Consider the following 21,669-nt stretch of genomic DNA (forward strand, 5'->3'; position numbering starts at 1 on the left):
CGACGCCAAAAACTTGGTAGCTCAAGGAATGAGTCCTAAAACTATGTTTTAACCTAAACCTGCAAGTATACAGGATCTAAAGTCGTGAGTGAGCAAATAAGGGGAAGTCCACAGGGACAAGGAGGGAGCTGGTGTTGTTTTCTAAATCTTTCTAGTGACTAAAAACACTAGGGCATTTGAATCCACCCAATAATCCTAAGATAAGGCAATACCTATTCAAATTATGTTCTTGTTCCTTTCCAGATAAAACTACAATGAATGATCTATCAGTTAGTCTCCCTAACTCACCCCTAGTATAAGCTGTCTTCTTACAGCACAACCTATCACAGGCTCATTTGGTTCAATTAGCTAACTGTCATTCCTTTATCAATTAAGCACATTTCTTCCTCCAGAAAGGTCTCAAATGGATGACTTATCAACCAACTTCACTAACTCACCCCTAATATCAACTGTCTTCTAACAGTACAATTGATCACAGGCTAATTTGATCCATTAGCTAACTATCATTCCTAAAGCAATGAAGCACAACAAGAACAACAACATGAACATGAATTATCTTAACATATGATTATGGGTTTCATCAAAACCCTAGTTATTAAATTATAACATGATGAACACAATACTGAAAATAAACTACTACAACTTGGTGCACCGGCTACTCCGGGCATAACTCTAACACATACCCACAACATCTATTTATACTCAATTACACTTTACAAGCAAAACCCCCAAAACAGTAAATTAGGGTTTCTGAAAATTGAAATTCAGTTTACCTAATCCTTGATAATGGCTTCTGTACGTCGACCCATTCTTCTTCTGACTCTCCTGCTCCTCTCCATGCCTTCCAATTGCGTATCTAACTCGACCTAATTCATTGATTTTCTCATCTAGGGTTTCAGAGAAAAAAGAGGGGAAATCGATGAATTAGGTGGGTAGAGTGGTAGGGAAATGATGGGAAAGGAGATGGGTTGTTGTAGAGTGGTGATGGTGGCTATGGCAGGTGGAGAAGGTGGCTGTGGCAGTGGCAGGGCGTGGTGGTGATGGAGTTGCAGACGGAGGTGAGGGGAAAGAGAAGAAGAAGTCGATGGGAAATTTGGGTAAAGTGTGTTTGGTTCGGGTATAGGGAATTTGGTGTTTGGGTGTTGATCGGGTACAACGAGTTTGATTATTTGAGAAGCTCAACCGTTGGATGTGGAATTGATAGATCAATCTGACGGCGAGATAGAAGGGAGCTTGTAGCGACCGTTGGATGAATAATACATCAAAATTAACGGCGCAGATTAGAGTTAGGTGTTGTAGTGTGAAGCAGGATCTTCAGATTTTGATGAGCGACGATGAGGCGACCATAGGATGCAGAGATGATCCAATCTGACGGCTACAGGAGAAGTGGGCTATGGATATTGGAAATGGGTTTGGGTGAGGGTTTTGGGACTTGGGTATGCCAAGCCCATATCTTCTTTAAGGATAATTCTTCCTCTTCAAGCCCAGTTCTAGCCTTTTGGTCTTGCGCACAACATTCTTCGCGGCTTCCTTGTGTAAGTCCTCCCGGCTTTTCACCGCTTTTCTGCTCTTTTCCGCTCCGCTATTCATCCAAACTTTATTTATTACCTAAAAATGCAAAATTAATTAATAAAAATATTTATTCTTGAAAACAAAGAAAATACAGAATATGGGATAAAATGTAGAATTAATGCACAAAAGATGAGTTAAATGCCAAGAAAAATATATAGAAATATGCACTTTTTAGCACTCATCATGGCTCAACAACCTGAACCGGTTGAGGTAAAAAGAAGACGTTCTGCTATTAGGAATAGGGTTCTTCATGATGCCATTATGATGCGTGATTATTTTACCGGTGGTGAATTCACTTATTCGGAAAAGAATTTTCATGACCGTTTACGTATGAGAAGATAATTGTTTCTTAAGATTAAAGATGATTTGTGTGAAATAAACACACAGTGGCCTCAAGGAATAAATGCACTAGGAATCCCAGGTCATTCTCCACATATGAAAACTCTTGCTTGTCTTAGGTTACTTGCTACGGGGCAGTCGGCCGACTCCATAGATGATTATGTGAGAATGGGTAAAACAACCCTATATATGTACTTGAAGAGATTTGTTAGAAACATAGTTAGGCGTTATAGTGGGGAGTACTTGCGCACTCCAAACCAAGATGACATTAATCGCATTTTAGCTGAGAATAAAACAAGGGGTTTTCCGGGTATGCTTGGGAGTGTGGATTGCATGCATTGGCCTTGGAAGAATTGTCATTCGTCTTGGGCGGGATATTATGCATATTATAAAGGTGAACCGACGATAGTGTTAGAGGGGGTTGATAATTATGATTTGTGGTTTTGGCATGCATATTTTGGGAGTCCCGGATCAAATAATGATCTTATGTACTTAACACATCTCCATTGTTCGATGGCATCTTTGATGAGGAAGCTCCAGAAGTTTATTTTCAAGCGGGTAGTGGAAGATTTGATATGGGTTACTACTTGGCAGATGGGATCTATCCTAAGTTATGCACTATTGTGCAAGCTTATAAAAAACCAACAAATGAAAGACAAAAATATTTTACCAAGATGCAAGAAGCGTGTCGGAAAGATGTTGAGCGTGCATTTGGGGTTCTACAAGAAAAATGACATATAGTGAGAGGTTCAGTTGAATATTGGGATGAAGAAGACTTAAAATTCATAATGTTGGCTTGTGTGATATTGCATAACATGATAATTCAAAATGAGAGGCGAGATGGGGCATGGAGAACCTTTGGAGATGAAGACTATAGGGTTTACCGTGATATTGTACCTCGCGAATCCGTTAACTATCACGAGTTAAAACATGAACCCTTGTATAATGATCTTCGACTAAGATTGACCAATCATGTTTGGGAGATGTTTGGTAACGAACATGCGGAGGAAGCGCAAGGTAATTAAAGTTAGTTTCTTTTGGTTGTTTGGAAAATGTGTTTATTTAGGTTAATTTGGATGACTAAATAACATTGAAACTTAGATACTTTTGTTGTTTACAGAAATACTTGTTATCTTAAATTTGTTGCATCAAAATATTGAGTCCTACTAACTCATTACATTGCATATTGTTCATGATAACAGTCTTTTAGTTGAAAGGAAATTACAACTAGGAAAACAATAGTAATAGAAAGGAAATTAGAACTTGGAAAACATAAACCATATAACCCATTACTCATCCTCGCTACTATCTTGCTCCATCAAGTTCTTTTTCTCTAGTATCTTGTTTCGTTTATGTTAAAGCCAAGCTTGGTCGACATTAGATAACTTAGAAATATCCGTCATCATGATTCTTTTCACACGTGCCTTTTTCTTTTCTTTGATTCGACTCATATTCTCCTCTTTTAGTTGTTCTTCCTGCTCTTTCAAATAACTTAACATTCTCTCATTGGTTTCAGTAAAGTTGGATTCAATGGAATCACTTGAAGTACCACATTGATATTTTTCTTGTTTAAGAGCTTGAAGAGCTTTCTTCACGGGTCCCCTTTTCTTTTTTTACTTGAGTGTCACTCATATTAACATCTACTCCCGTCTCTTCCTCCTCGACACCATCGACACCATGGACACCCTCGACATCTAAATCATCAACAACTTGGACCACATGTGGTGGGGCTAGCGGGGGTATATCGACATATTTGATGTAATCATAACCGGGTTCACTCTTGTATACCTCGTAGCACTCATCAAGGATGAAGGGTCTCCCATGTATCTTGTGGAAATCACACCGATCACGTATCAAACTACAATATAAACTTATCATATTAGTATTCATTTACAAACATAATGAGCAATACATATGAAACAAAAATACTTATGGTGTGCTCTTGTCCGTACCCACTTACTCGTCCGCTTCGAAATAGTTTTCCAAGAACGGCGACAAATATCTTAATGTCTTTCTTTATTTGGTATATTCGGTTTTCTAAACTAGTTTTGTCTCTATCATTTGGGTTACCTTTCGTTTTCTCGATAAATAATGGAATAATTTGATCCCAATATTTGGTTTTTCCTTGACCAACACCAACACTACCATCACCCGTTATTACTATATGTGCTTCACAAAGAGCTACATCTTCATCCATAGCAAACTTAATTTGTTGCTTCCTACGAGCTTTTTGGGTTGAATTAGTCGGTGTTGGTGTAAAAGACATGGATGGAGAGTGTGGAGTCGAAAGGAAGAAGAAAACTTAAAAACAGAAATGGAGCAGTAAGAAGTTGAGTTGGAGTGGAATGAAGAGAAAAGAGTTGTAGATGTTGGTTTTATAGGCTGAAATGTAGCCGTTGCGGAAATAAAGATTCAAATACCAAACGGGAGATTGTCTCCCGTTTTTTACTTAAAAACTAAACAAACGGGGGACGGTCCCCCGTGAGCTAGAAAAATCTACAAAAAACAGTTGTCTGTCCCCCGTCTAGACATAAATTATTTTCTAAACGGGAGATAGTCTCCCGTTTTTGGTTCTTTTTCTTGACGGGTGACAGTCCCCCGTAAAGTGAGACATTCCCAACCATTCGTTTATATGAACGAGTGGTTGAATGTTTTTGGGAGAAAAGTGGGTTAAATTCTACCCATTGGAGACCCTAATTTTCTCAAACTGGTAGTGCACTCTTTCAAATGAAAGAGTGACACTACCCATAGGATTTGCTCTTAGACTTAGATACGGAGGGGGCTATTCCAAATCTCTGCCGTTCAATATCACAAACAATCTCCACCGCTCTTTGACCTAGATACATATACACCACCTTTCCTGAGAACATTGATTTATATTATTCTTTTAGCTTATCGTTTCCTCTTAATTTCACTTAATTTATTCTATCAAATTCACTTAATCTATTTTCTCCATCATGAACCCTGATTTTGATACTTCTGAAGAGGAAAGGAGATGGATATGGATTTATATGAGGAAGACCAAGAAAAATTCTTTAATCTTTCTCTTCTCAGTCTATTTGTTTGGCATCTATTATTATATTTTAATATTTAACATAGGGGTTTGCCCCACTATAATCTTCTCTTACTTAAAGTTTTCTAGCTAAAAATAAAATAAAAACAACACCAAGAGACAGAAAAAAAAACATACTTACGACACACTCGAAAAGCTAAAAATAAAAGAACACCAGGAGACCAAAAAGAAATAAATAGTGCTGGCTATGAGGTTCGAACCCATGCGCACTTAGTGCAGAAGATCTTAAGTATTCCCCCTTAACCACTCGGGCAAACCAGCTGATTGTAGATCTAAAGACATCTTGTGATGATCCATTGTTAACAGCTCCGTTCTGTGTATGATTGATCACAAGATATTCCAGTGGCGTTGTGCAGGTGTTTGTTGAAGATTTGAAGACGAAAAAGATTTTTTTATTAGTTCTCATATCTTTGGTGTGCACAAACCTTGATCGGTTGGTATCCAACTAGAATAGGATTTATTGGATTGATTAGTTGCGTGAGATCGTCATCGCTTTATAGATTCTCGTTAAGATATATACCGACTAATTGCGATTCTAAACTTGACTACTTTGATAGTTATTGGATAAATTGATCTAACTAGGCAAAGGATTTATTAGATTAAATGGAAGAGCCTTTGCATATGACTTGAGATATCTTTATCTTGAAAGAATCAAAAGACTTGTTACCAAACATATTTGTGTTCCTTTAATGTTTGGAATACGATCCAAAGGAATTGTTCTAGTGCGTGCACTCATTGAAGTCGGAAGCATAGGGACACTGAGGAAACTAAGTGAACTAGGGGTAGTTGCTTGGTCTCAACTATACGAATTTGGTGTAGATTTTGTACAACGACTTAATTATGAGAGTATTCAATTCTGGACTAGGTCCCGGGATTTTTCTGCATTTACAGTTTTCCTCGTTAACAAAATCTTACTGTGTGATTTACTTTTATTTTCCGCAATTATATTTGTTTTAATAATTTAAAGTAAATTACACAAACGTTAACTCTGCATATACTTGATAGTGATCCTATAGAGTTTGGTTAAGTCCGAACCTATTATCAAGTATCATACTTCGTAGTTGTATTGTCTCGATCTTGTATCCATAGTCAATCACACAAGTTATATTGTTCTTGTATTGTCTCGATCTCGTATCCATAGACGATCACACGAAGTGTGAACCGATTTGTTGTATTGTCTCGACTCAGTCCATAGACAATCACTTTCGGTAAAGGACTTATAGGTGGACAAATAAAAGATTGTGGCGTATTTGAGTACCCTCGTCTTTTCATTCTTATTATATCGCAACAAATTTCAATATCATTATTTTTTAGTCATTTAATGATAGGGCAAATAGATGATGGCTTTGGTTCAACCATCAAACAGATTATAAAAAAATCCAGTGTTACTTTCATCATCAGGAAAAGAAAAGGGGCTTAATTCACCAATATGAACTCCAACACTGTTAATAAGCTTAGATTGTACTTTAACTCGACCGCGTTTAATAAGTTACATAAACAGTTCTATCATATTAACATGGGTATTATAGAACCTAGGTAATAATGAACTAAACTTCGAGTTGAGAAAACCTCATTGTGTCATCATCATTAGGTAATAATGAACTAAGCTTGTGATAATTATGACCATGAATTTTGTAACATATGATGTTTTTCCCCTTTTTCTTTAGAATTCTCAGTAGTTTAGGTTATTTTATTGATGGTCAAAGAATTGATCATTCACTCATTCCTTTTACTTACTAACAAGTACAAGGGGAAAAACAATAATGAACAAGAAATTATTGTTTTCCTCATTCCTCGGATACAGTTAACCATGTCGTTTTATTTATTAAGTGAAAATGTTTGTTCGATTTAATCATCGTTAAGTATTTCTCGCATTGTAATAACACCTCTAATATCATTTACGAATTGTTTCAATTATAGTTTGTAGATAATAATTGTAAAGGAAGTAAAGTTTTTGATCAAATTTTTTCCTACACCTCCAACAACACAAACCCCAAATGATCAATTTTCATGAATAACCCGCATAGATTAGAAACTTATACAATCACAGCACAACCATGTTTTCAGCACTCTCATAATTCGTGTGTGCTAGTTTTCCATGTTCAAGTTTCTTGTATGACGTCTCGGTACATTTTTGAGCATGAAAAGCTAAAATTAAAAGAACACCGGGAGACCTAAAAGAAATAAATAGTGCTATGCTTTCAGCACTCTCATAATTCGTGTGTGCTGGTTTTCCATGTTCAAGTTTCTTGTATGACGTCTCGGTACATTTTTGAGCATGAAAAGCTAAAATTAAAAGAACACCAGGAGACCTAAAAGAAATAAATAGTGCTGGCTATGGGGTTCGAACCCATGCGCACTTGAGTGCAGAAGATCTTAAGTCTTCCCCCTTAACCACTCGGGCAAACCAGCTGTTTGTTCCGTTCGGAACTGTTTGTTTAATAGTATGTTTCCCACGCCAATTTCTCGAAGCTTCGGTTCGGTCCATCCTCTTTTTATACCGTCCCTACACCAATTCCCAAGAATCCCAACTATCTCAATCTCTCTCTGCTTAAATCTTTCACCCTGAAAGAAAAAAAAAACCTAATTCTGATTTTTCATTGTAGGATTAGATTAGATGGCGGGACATCTAGCTGATATATATGGTACAGAAAAAGACAGAGTCAATTGTCCTTTTTATTTCAAAATCGGTGCTTGTAGACATGGAGATCGGTGTTCTAGGCATCATACCAGACCTTCTATTAGCCCTACTATTCTTCTCGCTAACATGTATCAAAGACCTGATATGATCACTCCTGGTGCTAGTATTCATCCTTCCGCTCAGGATCCTCGTCATATTCAACAACACTTTGATGTAAGATTATCTTTTAATTTTTTTTTATTTTTTTTTTGGATTTTTTTATTTTAATTTCATTTATGGATTTGTGAAATTCTGAATGTGGGTTTTGTTTGAAATTGAAGGATTTTTATGAAGATTTGTTTGATGAGCTGAGCAAGTATGGAGAGATTGAAAGTCTTAATATCTGTGACAATGTGGCTGATCATATGGTGGGGAACGTTTATGTTCAATTTAGAGAGGAAGAACATGCTGCTAATGCACTTAAGAATTTGACTGGAAGGTTTTATGCAGGTACCGCTTTTTTGAGCTTTGAGTTAATTTGTTTCAGCATGCTTTGGTAGAATTATTTGGTATATATATTTTTTGTCTGTATTGATTGGTAGAAGGTTTTAATGTTTCCAGGGCGTCCTATTATTGTTGATTTCTCTCCTGTGACGGATTTTCGTGAAGCTACCTGTAGGCAATACGATGAGAATACATGTAATCGAGGTGGATATTGCAACTTTATGCATTTGAAGAAGATTAGCAGGTTAGTCTTGTTTTAGTTTTTATTGCATTGCATATTTAATGTTTTTTAGTGGAACTTGATATGTTTGAACATGATTCATTGGTGAACTCATTGTAGAGCTAGATTGTGTAGTTTTTATGCTTTTGTGGCTCCTTGGCTTGGGTGTTCGTTCTGAAATTGACGTGTTTTATTTGCTCAATGCCAGGGAATTGAGGCGGCAATTATTTGGTAGGTATCATCGTTCTAGGCATAGCCGCAGTAGAAGCAGAAGCCGTAGTCCTTACAAGCATCGAAGTGAAGAGCGTTCACATGGTGGTCGTGGTCATGATAGAAGGTCCAATGATCGCGGTAACAGAAGCCCTGGAAGGAGAAGGGGACGAAGTAGGAGTCCTGACAGGAAGAGGAATAGGAGCCCTGTTAGGGATAGGGAGGGTAGTGCAGAGAGGAGGGCCAAAATTGAGCAGTGGAATAGGGAAAAGGACCAAGTAGTATCTGCTAATGAGAATACTACTACTGGTGTCGCTCACAATGACAGCAATGGGCACGATGCACAGAATGGAGAGGAATACTATGAGCAGCAACAACCACGGCGAGGAGGACATGGATCATATGAATATGATCACTAATCTGGTAGGTGACAATTACTTTGTTGGTCTTGTTAGAATGATGCCTCTCAGTCTGTTCTATAGGAAATAGAGGGTTTGGATTACACTATACGTATACACATTGAGAAAATTCAGTTTAATACCATTTTCCACTGTGCAGGTGGTGTGCAGGTTTTCAGTTCTAGGATGGGGAATGTGATATTGTTTCTTGTTTATACTTCGTTATTTCATTTATTTTGTTGCTGGTTTGGTTTGGTTTTCAAAGTCAGTTTTTTCATTCAGTCTCAATGTTTTGCTAAAAGATTTTTTTTGGTTGAGGTACACCAATTCCTTCCCTTTGTCGCCGGTTTAAACTTCTCCACCTTATTTTTCCCGCGCTAAATTTTGATCATACAATAACTTTTCTGGTCATATGGATTCTTAGGTTTTTTAATGATCTGGTCAAAATTCTGAGAACGGCAGTGTGATACTGAGTAGAGCCCTCCAAAAGAGAAGCATTTGGTGAATGATCACCACTTGCTCTCAAGTCACATGTTTGATGGTTTTGTTGTTTTTAATTTTACCGTATGTGGTGCACATCCATGAAAAAGTTTCTGAGCATCTATTTTGAGATATGTTGATCTTACTTATTTTCATGAGTTGTTGCAGGTTCAGCTTCTGAGGAACAACCTTACTTTTTATGTCAACTCACCGTGAGCTTTGATTACAGGTTTTGGCTCGACGTCAGTGATGCGAGTCCACAAGATTTTAATGTTTGATGGTGCGAAAGTTGAAGTTATCTTGGCAGGTTGGGTATTCTATATGGAGGAAGGACATTTTTCTTGGTCATTTGCTCGATGCTTGCTCATTATGTTTAGTTTGAGGAAGATGTCTGGTTTTAATTCAGAACAGAACTTTACTTTTTATACTTGACCATGTAGAAGTACTTCATTTTCTATTTGGTCGGCTCAGCGTAAGTTTTAGTAGACTTAAATTCTCTAAGCAATGAAAACCTGAGGAGTTTCTTTTTATGTCTGTAATATTTTTGGTCATTCATTGCTTAACTTAGCACATTCATTGCTCGATCTGGTACCACAGTGAAGCTAGTAATGCTGAATGTTGATCATTCTAGTGAGGCCCCATAGGTTATACTCCTATGATATTCATAGCCAAGCACAAAGTTGGGAAACTGATATCTCTCAGAAGCCAAGTTAGTCTCAATGTAATAAGGAAAACGAAAGTTACCTAAAATGCTAGTACAAAAACAAAATATTTCAGCGACCTCAAGGATTGTTATTAGAGTTCTTCCAGGAATAACTTGAATCAGACGAAACATGTCTTCCTGTAAATGCAGGGTTCTTTGGAGCAGGAAGAGTTGCAATTTCGCTAGTAAGCATAGGAAGTGTTGTGGCCATAGTTGGTCTGTCTATTGCAAATTCCTCTGCACTTAACAAACCCACATGAATGCACCTCAATATCTCAACCTCAAAAGATGGTTCGGACAACACCAATGTTGGGTCGACTAGCGAAAGTGCATTGTTCTCGTTCCACAGATGCCATGCCTGAAATAATATCTCCGAGAAGTCATTTACTTGATTAGGAAAGGAAAACACAATGTTGGAGGAAGCAGAATAGACGTAGACGACTGGAGATATGAATTGAACACTTACATGTCCTAAAAGCCTCAATGATAGTTCCTGATCACAGAGGCTAGAGTTTTTCTTTCCACTCACAATCTCTAGCAGCAATACTCCAAAGCTGAAAACACCGGATTTTTCCGAAAATGTTCCCTCTATGATGTACTCAGGGGCTGAATTTAAGATTTGGGACACAGGTTAGAGCATGCAATCATCTTAAACTGAATAGCCTTAACTTTAACTTCAGATGACTTGAGCAGGATTTTTAACTTACAATGTTCCAGCAACCTTCCGAGTATTTGCTTGGAGTCGTTCATTGCCTCCGAATATCCTTGCCATGCCAAAGTCTGAAATTTTAGGATTCAATTCATCGTCCAACAGAATGTTGCTAGCTTTGAGATCTCTATGGATGACTCTTAGTCTAGAATCCCTATGAAGATAAAGAATCCCTCTACGTATCCCTAGAATTATTTCGAACCGCCTTTTCCAATCAAACAGCCCACGCATTTTAGGATCTGGCGCACATAGCCGACAGATTAACAAGTCAGTATTCATGTATGGAAATTGAGAAATTTAAGGGAACATGCATCAAAGTGAATCAAACCAAAGAGAAAAGCATCCAGGCTTTTGTTGGGCATGTATTCATAAATCAACATCTTCTCTTCTCGATAAGTGCAGCATCCGAGCAGTCTGACGAGGTTTCTGTGCTGTAGTTTAGAGACCACCAAGACTTCGTTTTTAAATTCTTGTGAGCCTTGTTCAGAGTTCTTAGAAAGCCTTTTCACAGCTATCTCTTGCTCTTCCAGTCCATCACGCAATGTTCCCTGACAAATTAACAGCATGTATGTGACTTACAGGCTAATATGCATAATTTGATGTAAAACTTCAAAGGTTGTGCAACATATCAGCTATACCTTATACACTGGTCCAAAACCACCATGCCCAAGCATATTAGCTTCACTAAAATTGTTTGTTGCAACAGATAATGTTTTAAAATCGATTAGTCTGAGTTCAGTGTTTTCTCCAATTAACATCTCCGTATCTGAAGGTTCTCTTGCGTGACTATATTCGTCATCCGAGTAGACTGATGATCTTCTCATATTTCTCTTCTTCTTTTTTCTGTGTCTCCTCTTTCTTTCCAATTCTACACTCCTTCTCATGCCTCTCTTCATTTTCCCTGGTATTAGTTATGCACACAGAGATTTGCAATCCAAAATTTTCAAGCGAGATATACAAATTGAAATGTACGTTCAACGCAGAACAAACGGCACCAGCCGTGAGTGAAGTAAACTAGTAATGTAGTTGTAGCATACCTATCAAATAGAGGAAGTAGCAATAAATGAAACCACTCTGATCTCCGATCCATCTCAAACAAGAAAGAATTTGTCTTGCCATGAAAACCCAACAAAAATGAATTTGTTCTCCCATGAAAATCCAACAAAAATATGAGCTGACACCGGTCAAAAGTATTCCAATAAGAACTGAAGTTATGATAATTATCTTTACACTCCCTTCCTTATTGTTATGGACGACCCTGTGTCTGTCTACTGTTAAAAAGGAATGTTGTTCTCTTTATGTTATATAAATATAGTAGCGCAACAGTACTGAAATCTAGTTCAAATAAGCAAGGAAAAGCTGGACATACCAAATTCTGAATTGGCAACACGAATGCGAAGATTGAAATCCACCGGCCCATAGGTTTTACGAGCGTCAATCAAATCCCCTGTCCACCACATACACCCCGTATTGAGAATGTGATTGCTATACGAGTGCGCAATGCATGAACAGTTGTGCAAGCATTTATAACGGCACTGCACATCGTTCATGGTTTCTGAAAAATGAAAATTATCAGGCACATTCGATATCTTCACTTCTAAAAACCCATCTGCTTCATTTACCATTGCTCCTCCGCTATTTTTGTCACCGGTTTTGTTGCTTTGTATCGCACAACGCAATTCGTTTCTCCTCGCGCATCCACCTGACCAATTCCCACCTTCCCATTCATTTATAAATTTGGGTTCGAACCCTCTCATACAACTACAGGTTTTTGAGTATGGCATATAAATTCCGAATGGCCCGCATATGTTATAAATGTCAGAGGACCAGCTGACGAGCCATTGTCTCCTCTCCTCGTGCCATTGTTTTCCTACTAAATTTCCATCCGATTCTAAAACTATCCTCGACAGAGCAGCTTTTTCATAATATATTAGTGATAAAAAAATAGTACCTTTCGGATAATCTCTCTCTAATTTGAAATAGCCTCGATGATCCATGCCCAAAAACTCCTCCATCGGATGTTGCGAGCCAAAAAGCTCCTCCACCCACGGGCCACTTCGCCATTTCTTCCAAGAGCGATTCTTGATAACGAGTTCCGGTAAGACATACGGGTCTAACTCTAAAGTGAAGTCTCCTTTGGAAGGATCATTGGAATCGTTTTTCCATGAAGTAATCGTTTTTTTCTCACCTGTTCTAAGATTCCCACCAATTTGCATCCCCGGCAGAAACGTATTGGTAGGGTGGTCAAAACTCTGCCAAAAATGCCTTCCTTCATCGTAGTTATAATTTGGGGATGATTCTCGTAGAACTAAATTCCCAGTATCCAGCAGCTCAGCAACCAATTGATCAGAGCCAATATCAGTAACATCTGTGGTCCAGCACAGTTTTCCTTGCCCATCAAGAACCACAAGATTTCCGTCACTGGCAATCTTGAAAACTCCAGTGGAATCATTCAGTGGGTGATCTCTATTAGCAACCCATACTATGGTTGGCCCTGGAATATTATTGTACCAAATTCCAACATACCGATTGCTAGAATCGCCGAGGCTAAAGAAGCCTAATCTGAAAATTCCATCTTTTGAGGAAATTATGGTTTCAGGGTCTGTTATGAATTGTGTTGCTGTAATAGTTGTGCCTACTACTGCGCTCCCAAGGCGCAAACCAGCTACAAAAACGAAGATGAAAATACAAGGAAGTATTATCAGGTTACCTCTATGGCGCTTCATTTTTCTATTGTTGCATAGAGGTTTTTTTTTTCTTTTGAAAGGAAACTCCAAAGGGAGTAATTATTGATAAAGAAAATTCTTGGATCGATGATTGTAACCAGAAAAGAGAAGAGAAGATGTGATTATTAGGTGAAGGGCCGGCGATCTTGACGAAATTCGCCAACCACATTTTTAATGCACTCTTTGACTTAAATCATTTCCGTGTGGGAATTTGTAAAGGTGACCTTGACTTGGACTGCTACTTAGTACTCCCTCCGTTTCACAAAGACAGTTCGTTTTGATTTTTTCAAAATATTAAGGAGACCATACTATTTTACTTGACTACTCTTAGTTACTTATCTTTTTTATTTCAATAAAAATGCTAGCAATAAAGAATATCAAAAATTGGTGTGAAAATTATAAATACGAAATATAAAAGGGAAATTTAAAAAATATTGAATTTATGTAAGGAATCTAATTTTTAGAGTTAAATATATATTTTCTTAAAAGGAATGAAGGATATATTTGTTTTCTCAATTATATTAATTTCTTTAGTATTTTAGATTGGATCGCGTTAAAAATGGATTTATGAATATAAAAAATTCAAGGGTATATTAGAGCGTTCATCGAAAAAGTATGACTATAAAGAGAAGCTGGACACAATTTTGAAACAAACGAAAAAGGAATAGAGGATGGTCTTTCAAAAACAGAGGGAGTATAATGTTTCAGAAGAAAAATATTATTACCTTTCCCCTACAAGTATGGTAGAAAATAACCAAAGTCAATGTTATGACTATTCAAACTCAGAGAAAAAAGAGTCTTCTTATTTTAGTCTTTAGAGAGATGATTGCCATTTTTTGATGCAGGATTACAGAATGTATTTTTTCAGGTAAAGAATTTGATCGAGTTTCGTGCTCAGATCACTGGCAAAACTACTATACCATTGTTAAAAAGATTATAATAATAAAAGGAAAAAATTGGAACAAGATTTAGAGACGGCCCTGCAACAATTAAATTGATCCTGAAATTTAGGGCCTGTTTGGTACAGTTTTGAAAAACAGTTTTCAAAAATAGTTTTCCACTGTTTTAAAAACATATCCTTTTTTTCCTTGTTTTCATTTTCTAAAAATTGTTTGGTAAACTGTTTTTGAAAACAAGGAAAACCAACTAAATCGGATCAAATGTAAAGATTCGTCTAAGAGATAGTGATATTAGCCATGACTCACTTGCAGTCATTCCCCATCTCTTACTTTGTTCTGAAAAGAAGAAAAGAATAAAGAAAAGAAAAAAAGAGAAAACACAGAAAACAATAATTTGTTGTTTTCATTTTTTTTTGTTTTTAAAAACAGAAAACAGATAGAAAACATTTTCTGAAAATGTCCTTACCAAACGCGTTTTCTCCCGTTTTCTGTTTTCTCTGTTTTTAAAAACAGAAAACTGTTTTTGAAAACTATACCAAACAGGACCTTAGATTTGTTTCTAGATGTTATCAGCCTGAAGTGAATATTGAAAGTTATATAAAATATGTAAAAAGTAGTAAGAATGAGAACTTATGACAATGGTCAATGGGAAATCCTGCAAACTGTTTATGTGCTTATACACTGCTGGCTCGTTGCCCTCCAACTGAATAAATGATTGTTGGGTAATTTGCATTATCTTAAGATCATAATTTGAGTTACCTCCCCTACAGAACAAATATTAGTAAAACCTCATCTGGTCACTTTTTCCATCCAAACCCGGTTAGCTGAGTCAGCTGCTTCGTACAGCTGGACAATTTCTTACACGTGGATTTTATAATTTCCCATAATACCCTCATGTATGATAATCCAACGGTTGTGCATCAGGTCAGACAATGGATGGTTTCGATTTGGCACCGTTTGGGTAGCCGATTAGAATTGAACACGTACCCCTTCGTCTGTACAACTACCCCTCTATAGAGGGGAACATACATTAGAGAGAGAAAAAAGTTTATCAGTTGCAGAGAGAAAAAAAAACCCAATTTTCTTTTTTTTTTTTGAGAGGAGAGTTTAGGGTTCCATCGAAGAGAAGTACTGGCTTCCTATTTCTTTCTGTTTCGTATGTTTTCTAGGGTTTAATCGTGATGAATCATAACCGGAGACGAAGATTGTGAGTTTTTTTTTTCTAGGGAAATCCTGCAAACTGTTTATGTGCTTATACACTGCTGGCTCGTTGCCCTCCAACTGAATAAATGATTGTTTGCTTCTTGCACTCAATGTTATTAGCGTACTAACAATTGCCATGTATAGGCACGTACCGTTGTTAGTACTTGCTTTTTGTTTCTTCATCGAGTTGCAAAGTCTGGAGGAAAATCAATGAAAAATTTTAGCAGAAGTTTGCACTAGACGGATGCAAAATTTTCTTTTTCATACGGTGTACAGGGATATACAGACATACAAAGGAAAGACGACTCATATATAGAATCTGAGTTTCGCTAGGATTTTTTTTGCACAGTTCGGTTAGTATTAGTTTGAGCTATTTTTGGAGGAAATGTACGCATATATAAATACACGTTTTCTCTTTTGGTATTCTCTAGAGAAACCAAGTAAAAGTCAATCGTCATGGAGAACCTTCCCACAGATATCACAAAAGACATACTTTCTCTATTACCCATTGAAGTCATCTTACAGTGCAAACGCGTATGCAGAACTTGGAGAGATCTCCTCATCGGTCATAAAACCGGCTGGCTATTCGCGCATGCATCAGGTAATATACAACTCTTTTATGGAGATCAGAATGAAGTAACTTTCGAGACATGCTGCTCCAACAAAACACTTACAAAGTTTGATCACCTTGAAAAAAAATACGGTTGGCATAATTATTACATGGTTGGTTCATGCAACGGCTTGGTTTGTACGGATTCTGGTATTTGTAATCCCGCAACAGGAGAGTTCCTTTGTGGGCCTGTGGCTCAGACGGAAAACCGATATTTGATCGGTCGCTAGGAATTGGATTTCGATACCTTCCTTCCACCAATGAGTATAAAGTTGTCAGAATCAGGTTCTCAAACTCAAAAAGGCTGCCACATGGATATGTCAGAGGTATATACTCTTGGCTCTCGATCTGGGTGGAGAAGGAAAGAAAATGTCACGTACGATTATGATATGCGAGGCATCTTCGTCAATGGAGCAATTCACTGGATGGCCAATACAGCTGAAGCAGGCCGCGGCCAACAATATAAAATTGTGGCCTTGAATCTCGCGGATGAGAAGCTCAAGCATGTCCCAACACCACCTTTATATAATCCTTATCCTTGGTCAAACGGCCATGCTGAACTCATGTTGTTGAGGGGTGATTTGTGTTTTATTCACCACAGACGCGGGATAAGATTTTAGACATATGGGCGTTTAAAAAGAACACAAGAGTCAGGCAGCCCACGGTAACAGATGGAGACTACTACGGCAACAATTGGAGTTGGATTAAGGAGTTCAGTATAGCAATCAGACTACCGGAGATGTCATACACGCCATTGGCAATTACAGAGAGCAATGAAGTTCTATTATGGCAACCTAACCGACTATGCTGCTATAACGCTAATACGTAATGGTTATCCGTGCCTTCAAGTGATTCCTCACATGAACACATTTGTTTCTTTAAAAGATTTAGGTGAATGCTCCGGTAACTACGGTGCGATAGACTAGTGAGCCAGCGGAACAATAGCTAGCCTAGAAAGCCATGAAACTTCAAAGTTAGCTCTCCTTGGTATATCTAATGTCTTTATTTAAATGTTTATTTTCTTCGTGTTAATTAATGTTTTATAAACCTCTTTTGTCGAGTATATAAAAACATTATGTATACTAGTGCATTAGCTACATGATTACATTTTGAGTTCCCTAAGCTGCTATTACAAAAACATACAATCTCAAGGAAATAGGTCAGCGACCTCCAAGGATTGTGATTGATACATTGATGTCAGAGATCTTCCGGGAAGAACTTGAATCTGACGAAACACGTCTTTCAGTAAATGCAGGGTTCTTTGGAGCCGGAAGAGTTGAAATTCGCCAGTAAGCATAGAGAGTGTTGTAGCCATAGTTGGTCTGTCTATCGCGAATTCCTCTACACACAACAAACCCACATGAATGCATCTTAATATTTCAACCTCAAAACATGGTTCGGACAACACCAATGTTGGATCAACCAAGGCAAGTGCATTGTTCTCGTTCCACAGCTGCCATGCCTGAAACAATTTCTCCGAAAAATCCGCTACTTGATCAGGAAAAAGAAACTTGCAATGTAACGCTGTACGTTGAAAGCAGAAGAAACGACTGAAGATATGAACAAAGCACTTACATGTGCTAAAAGCCTCAATGATAGTTCCTGATTGCAGAGGCTAGAGTTTTTCTTTCCGCTCACAATCTCTAGAAGCAACACTCCAGAACTAAAAACGTCGGATTTTTCCGAAAGTCTTCCCTCCATTACGTACTCAGGGGATATGTATCCACTGAATTCAAGTATTCGAGACATGAACAGAAAAAACTCATATAAGATCGAAAAGTTAACTAGCCTGACCAAAAAAAAAAAAAACTTCAAATGAGTTACGCTTACAATGTTCCAGCAACCTTTCTTGTATTTGCTTGGAGTAGTTCACTGCTTCCGAATATCCTTGCCATGCCAAAGTCTAAAATTTTAGGATTCAATTCTTCGTCCAACAGAATGTTGCTAGCTTTGAGATCTCTATGGATGACTCTTACACCATGTTTGTTTACTCCTGACTCATCTGAGTCGTCTGGATCTGAATCATCTGGATCTGAGTGAAATCACCTGACTCATCTGGATCTGAGTCGATATGTTTGTTTTGAGTCAGATCTGACTCATCTGATTCGGAAATAAGTGAGTCAGTGGTTTGGTCCCATGAGTCAGGGATATTTTGTTACCTGACTCAAATGAGTCCGAGTCAGGGGTTATGTCTGAGTCAGAGTTCGAGTCAGATCTGACTCAAAATGGAAAACAAACGGTCTGACTGCTGACTCGGTCCGAGTCAGGAGTTGACTCAGATTCAGACGCCGAGTCAGCTGCAAACAAACAAGTCGTTAGTCTAGAATCTCTACGAAGATAAAGAATCCCTCTACCTATCCCTAGGATTATTTCGAACCGCCTTTTCCAATCAAACAATCCTCCCATTTTAGGATCTGATCCACACAGACGAAGATTAACAAGTGAGTATTCATGTATGGAAATTGGGAAATTTAAGGGAACATACATCGAAGTGATAGTTAGTGAACAAACCGAAGAGAAATGCATCCAGGCTTTTGTTGGGCATGTATTCATAAATCAACATCTTTTCTTCTCCATAAGTGCAGCATCCGAGCAGTCTGACGAGGTTTCTATGCTGTAGTTTAGAGATCACCAATACTTCCACCATGTTTGTTTACTCCTGACTCATCTGAGTCGTCTGGATCTGAATCATCTGGATCTGAGTGAAATCACCTGACTCATCTGGATCTGAGTCGATATGTTTGTTTTGAGTCAGATCTGACTCATCTGACTCAGAAATAAGTGAGTCAGTGGTTTGGTCCCATGAGTCAGAGGTATTTTGTTACCTGACTCAAATGAGTCCGAGTCAGGGGTTATGTCTGAGTCAGAGGTCGAGTCAGATCTGACTCAAAATGAAAAACAAACGGTCTGACTGCTGACTCGGTCCGAGTCAGGGATTGACTCAGATTCAGACGCCGAGTCAGCTGCAAACAAACAAGTTCTTCGTTTATAAATTCTTGCGAGCCTTGTTCAGAGTTTTTAGAAAGCCTTTTAACAGCTATCTCTTGTTCCTCCTGTCCATCATGTAACATTCCCTGAAGAAAACCATATCATGCATTTCGTACAGGCTAACATACATGACTCGTCATAATCAAAAGTTGTGCAAGATATTATCTACCTTATACACTGATCCAAAACCACCCTGCCCAAGCTTATTGGCCTCACTAAAATTGTTTGTTGCAACAGCTAGTGTTTTAAAATCGATTACTCTGAGCTCCGTGTTTTCTTCAATTAGCATCTCTGAATCTGAGGGTTCTCTTCCATAACCATAATCGTCATCTGAAATACACAAATGATCTTCTCATGTTTTTCTTCTTCCTTGTTCTGTATCTCCTCTTTCTTTCCCACTCTACACTCTTTCTCATGCCTCTCTTCATTTTTCCTGGTGTTATATGCACACAGAATTTCACAACCAATATTTTCGAATGAGTTATACAAATTGAAGTGCATTCCATGCAGAAGAACGACATCAAGAGATCTAAGAATTAGTCGTAAAGCGAAGTAAAACTAGTAATGCAGTGTAGTATACCTATCAAATAGAGGAAATAGAAATATATGAAACACAAATCCATCCCAAACAAGAACGAATTTGTTTTCTCGTGAAAATCCAGCAAAAATATGAGGTGACACTGGTTAAAAGCATTCCTATAAGAACTGAAGTTACGAGAATCATCTTCACGTCCCATTCCTTATCTGCAGTCAAAAAGGAAAGTATAATGCCGATACGGTTTACGTTTGTCATATCTAGTTCAGAAAACGAAGAAAGATATGCAGGACTAACCAAGTTCAGAACTGGCAACGCGTATGTGAAGATTGAAACCCGACTGCTCAGAGGTTTCACGTGCGTCAATGAAATCTCCTGTCCACCACATGCACCCAAAGTTGGGATCGTAATTGCCGTACGAGTACGCAATGCATGAACAGTTGTGCAAACATTTATCATGTCACTGCACGTAGCTTATGCCTTGCGACAAATGATAATAATCTGGCACATTCCACATATCCACTTCAAAACCCATCTGCTTCTTTTACCTTACTTCTTTCACTACTTTGATCACCGGTTTTACTGCTTATTATCTCACACTGCAGACCTTTTCTCCTCGAGCATCCACCTGACCAATCCCCATATTTCCATTCATTTATGAACTTTGGTTCGAACCCTCTCATGCAACTACAGGTTTTCGAGTATTGCTTATAAATACCGAATGCCCCGCATTTGTTATAAATGTCAGAGGACCAGCTGACGAGCCATTGTTTCTTCTCCTCGTGCCATTGTTTTCCTATTGACTTCCCATCAGATTCTAAAACTATCCTTGACAAAGCAGATTTGTCCTCATATAATATAGTAGATAAGAAAACAGTACCTTTCGAATAATCTTTCTCTAACTTGAAGTCTGAATCAGGATGATCCAGGCCTATAAACTCCTCCTCATTTCTCCATGAGGTAATCGTTTTTTTCTCACCTGTTCTAAGATTCCCGCCAATTTGCATCCCCGGCAGAAGCGTATTGGTAGGGTGATCAAAACTTTGCCATAAATACCTTCCTTCATTGTGGTTATAGTTCGGCGATGATTCTCGTAGAACGAGATTCCCAGTATCCAGCAGCTCAGCAACTAACTGATGAGAGGCAAGACCAGTAGTGACATTTGTTGTCCAGCATAGTTTCCCTTGCCCATCAAGAACCACAAGATTTCCGTCACTGGCAATCTTGAAAACTCCAGAAGAATCATTTGCCGGGTGATCTCTATTAGCAACCCATACTATGGTTGGCCCTGGAATATTATTGTACCAAATTCCAACATAGCGATTGCAAGAATCAGCAAGGCTAAAGAAGCCTAATCTGAAAATTCCATCTTTTGAGGAAATTATTGTTTCAGGGTTTGTTATGAATTGTGTTGCTGTAATAGTTGTGCCAACTACTGCTGCACTCGCAAGGCGCAAACCATCTAAAAAAAAGAGGGTGAAAATTGAAGGAAATAGCCTCATTTTTCTGTTGTTTGCTTTGATTTCTTCCTGTTGTTGTGTGCATAGAAATGATTGTATCCAGAAATGAAAAGAGAAGATATGATTGGATTATAAAGATGGAAATTTGCCAACCACTTTATTTAATGCAGCTCCGAAAAAGAACTCCTTTGGCTTCAAATCTTTCAGATGAGTTACGTGAGGAACTTACTTTACAGACTTGGACTGTTACTGTTTTTTTTTTTGTTTGTTTCCTTTTTATAAAAAAGCTGGGTTGCTCGGATTATGGGAGTGCCCTAAATCTTAAAAGTAGAGTACCTAAGTATTTGCTTCCTCACCATGACTGAGGTCTTTGACGTTCAAGAAGAAAATCAAGAAGGTCTAAAATCTGAAACAAGTGGT

General features: G+C 38.0%; 3 protein-coding genes and 2 non-coding genes across 6 annotated transcripts; 1 reads left to right on the forward strand and 4 right to left on the reverse strand.

Moving 5' to 3' along the window:
• Positions 1-5,163: 5,163 nt before the first annotated feature.
• TRNAL-UAA lies at positions 5,164-5,245 on the reverse strand. The gene has a single exon. It is a non-coding gene; the product is annotated as a tRNA-Leu (tRNA).
• Positions 5,246-7,313: 2,068 nt separating this feature from the next.
• On the reverse strand, positions 7,314-7,396 carry TRNAL-UAA. Its single transcript has one exon. It is a non-coding gene; the product is annotated as a tRNA-Leu (tRNA).
• Positions 7,397-7,498: 102 nt separating this feature from the next.
• LOC113313586 (splicing factor U2af small subunit B-like) lies at positions 7,499-9,955 on the forward strand. 2 transcript variants are annotated; one of them, XM_026562378.1, is made up of 5 exons: positions 7,499-7,838; positions 7,946-8,114; positions 8,226-8,352; positions 8,537-8,961; positions 9,097-9,955. In XM_026562378.1, the coding sequence occupies exons 1-4, from the start codon at positions 7,602-7,604 to the stop codon at positions 8,955-8,957; spliced, it is 954 nt and encodes a 317-aa protein (XP_026418163.1). In that variant the 5' UTR covers positions 7,499-7,601; the 3' UTR covers positions 8,958-8,961; positions 9,097-9,955. The 2 variants fall into 2 exon arrangements, with proteins under 2 accessions (XP_026418163.1, XP_026418162.1); XM_026562377.1 differs by having other exon boundaries at positions 7,500-7,838; positions 9,646-9,955.
• Positions 9,956-10,112: 157 nt separating this feature from the next.
• LOC113313585 (G-type lectin S-receptor-like serine/threonine-protein kinase At1g61430) lies at positions 10,113-13,670 on the reverse strand. Its single transcript, XM_026562376.1, has 7 exons — positions 12,198-13,670; positions 11,866-12,099; positions 11,467-11,729; positions 11,157-11,376; positions 10,827-11,067; positions 10,586-10,725; positions 10,113-10,477 (listed from the first exon to the last, which is right to left on the reverse strand). The coding sequence occupies exons 1-6, from the start codon at positions 13,552-13,554 to the stop codon at positions 10,719-10,721; spliced, it is 2,322 nt and encodes a 773-aa protein (XP_026418161.1). The 5' UTR covers positions 13,555-13,670; the 3' UTR covers positions 10,113-10,477; positions 10,586-10,718.
• Positions 13,671-17,413: 3,743 nt separating this feature from the next.
• On the reverse strand, positions 17,414-21,291 carry LOC113311855 (G-type lectin S-receptor-like serine/threonine-protein kinase At1g11330). The gene is made up of 9 exons (XM_026560652.1): positions 20,343-21,291; positions 20,087-20,164; positions 19,424-19,584; positions 19,257-19,340; positions 18,778-18,913; positions 18,572-18,680; positions 18,097-18,237; positions 17,842-17,992; positions 17,414-17,728 (listed from the first exon to the last, which is right to left on the reverse strand). Exons 1-9 carry the CDS (start codon positions 21,289-21,291, stop codon positions 17,414-17,416), a joined length of 2,124 nt encoding a protein of 707 aa, XP_026416437.1.
• Positions 21,292-21,669: the final 378 nt, after the last annotated feature.

The sequence above is a fragment of the Papaver somniferum genome, chromosome 9 (assembly GCF_003573695.1).
Source record: "Papaver somniferum cultivar HN1 chromosome 9, ASM357369v1, whole genome shotgun sequence".
In the NCBI taxonomy this organism is placed as follows: Eukaryota; Viridiplantae; Streptophyta; class Magnoliopsida; order Ranunculales; family Papaveraceae; genus Papaver; species Papaver somniferum.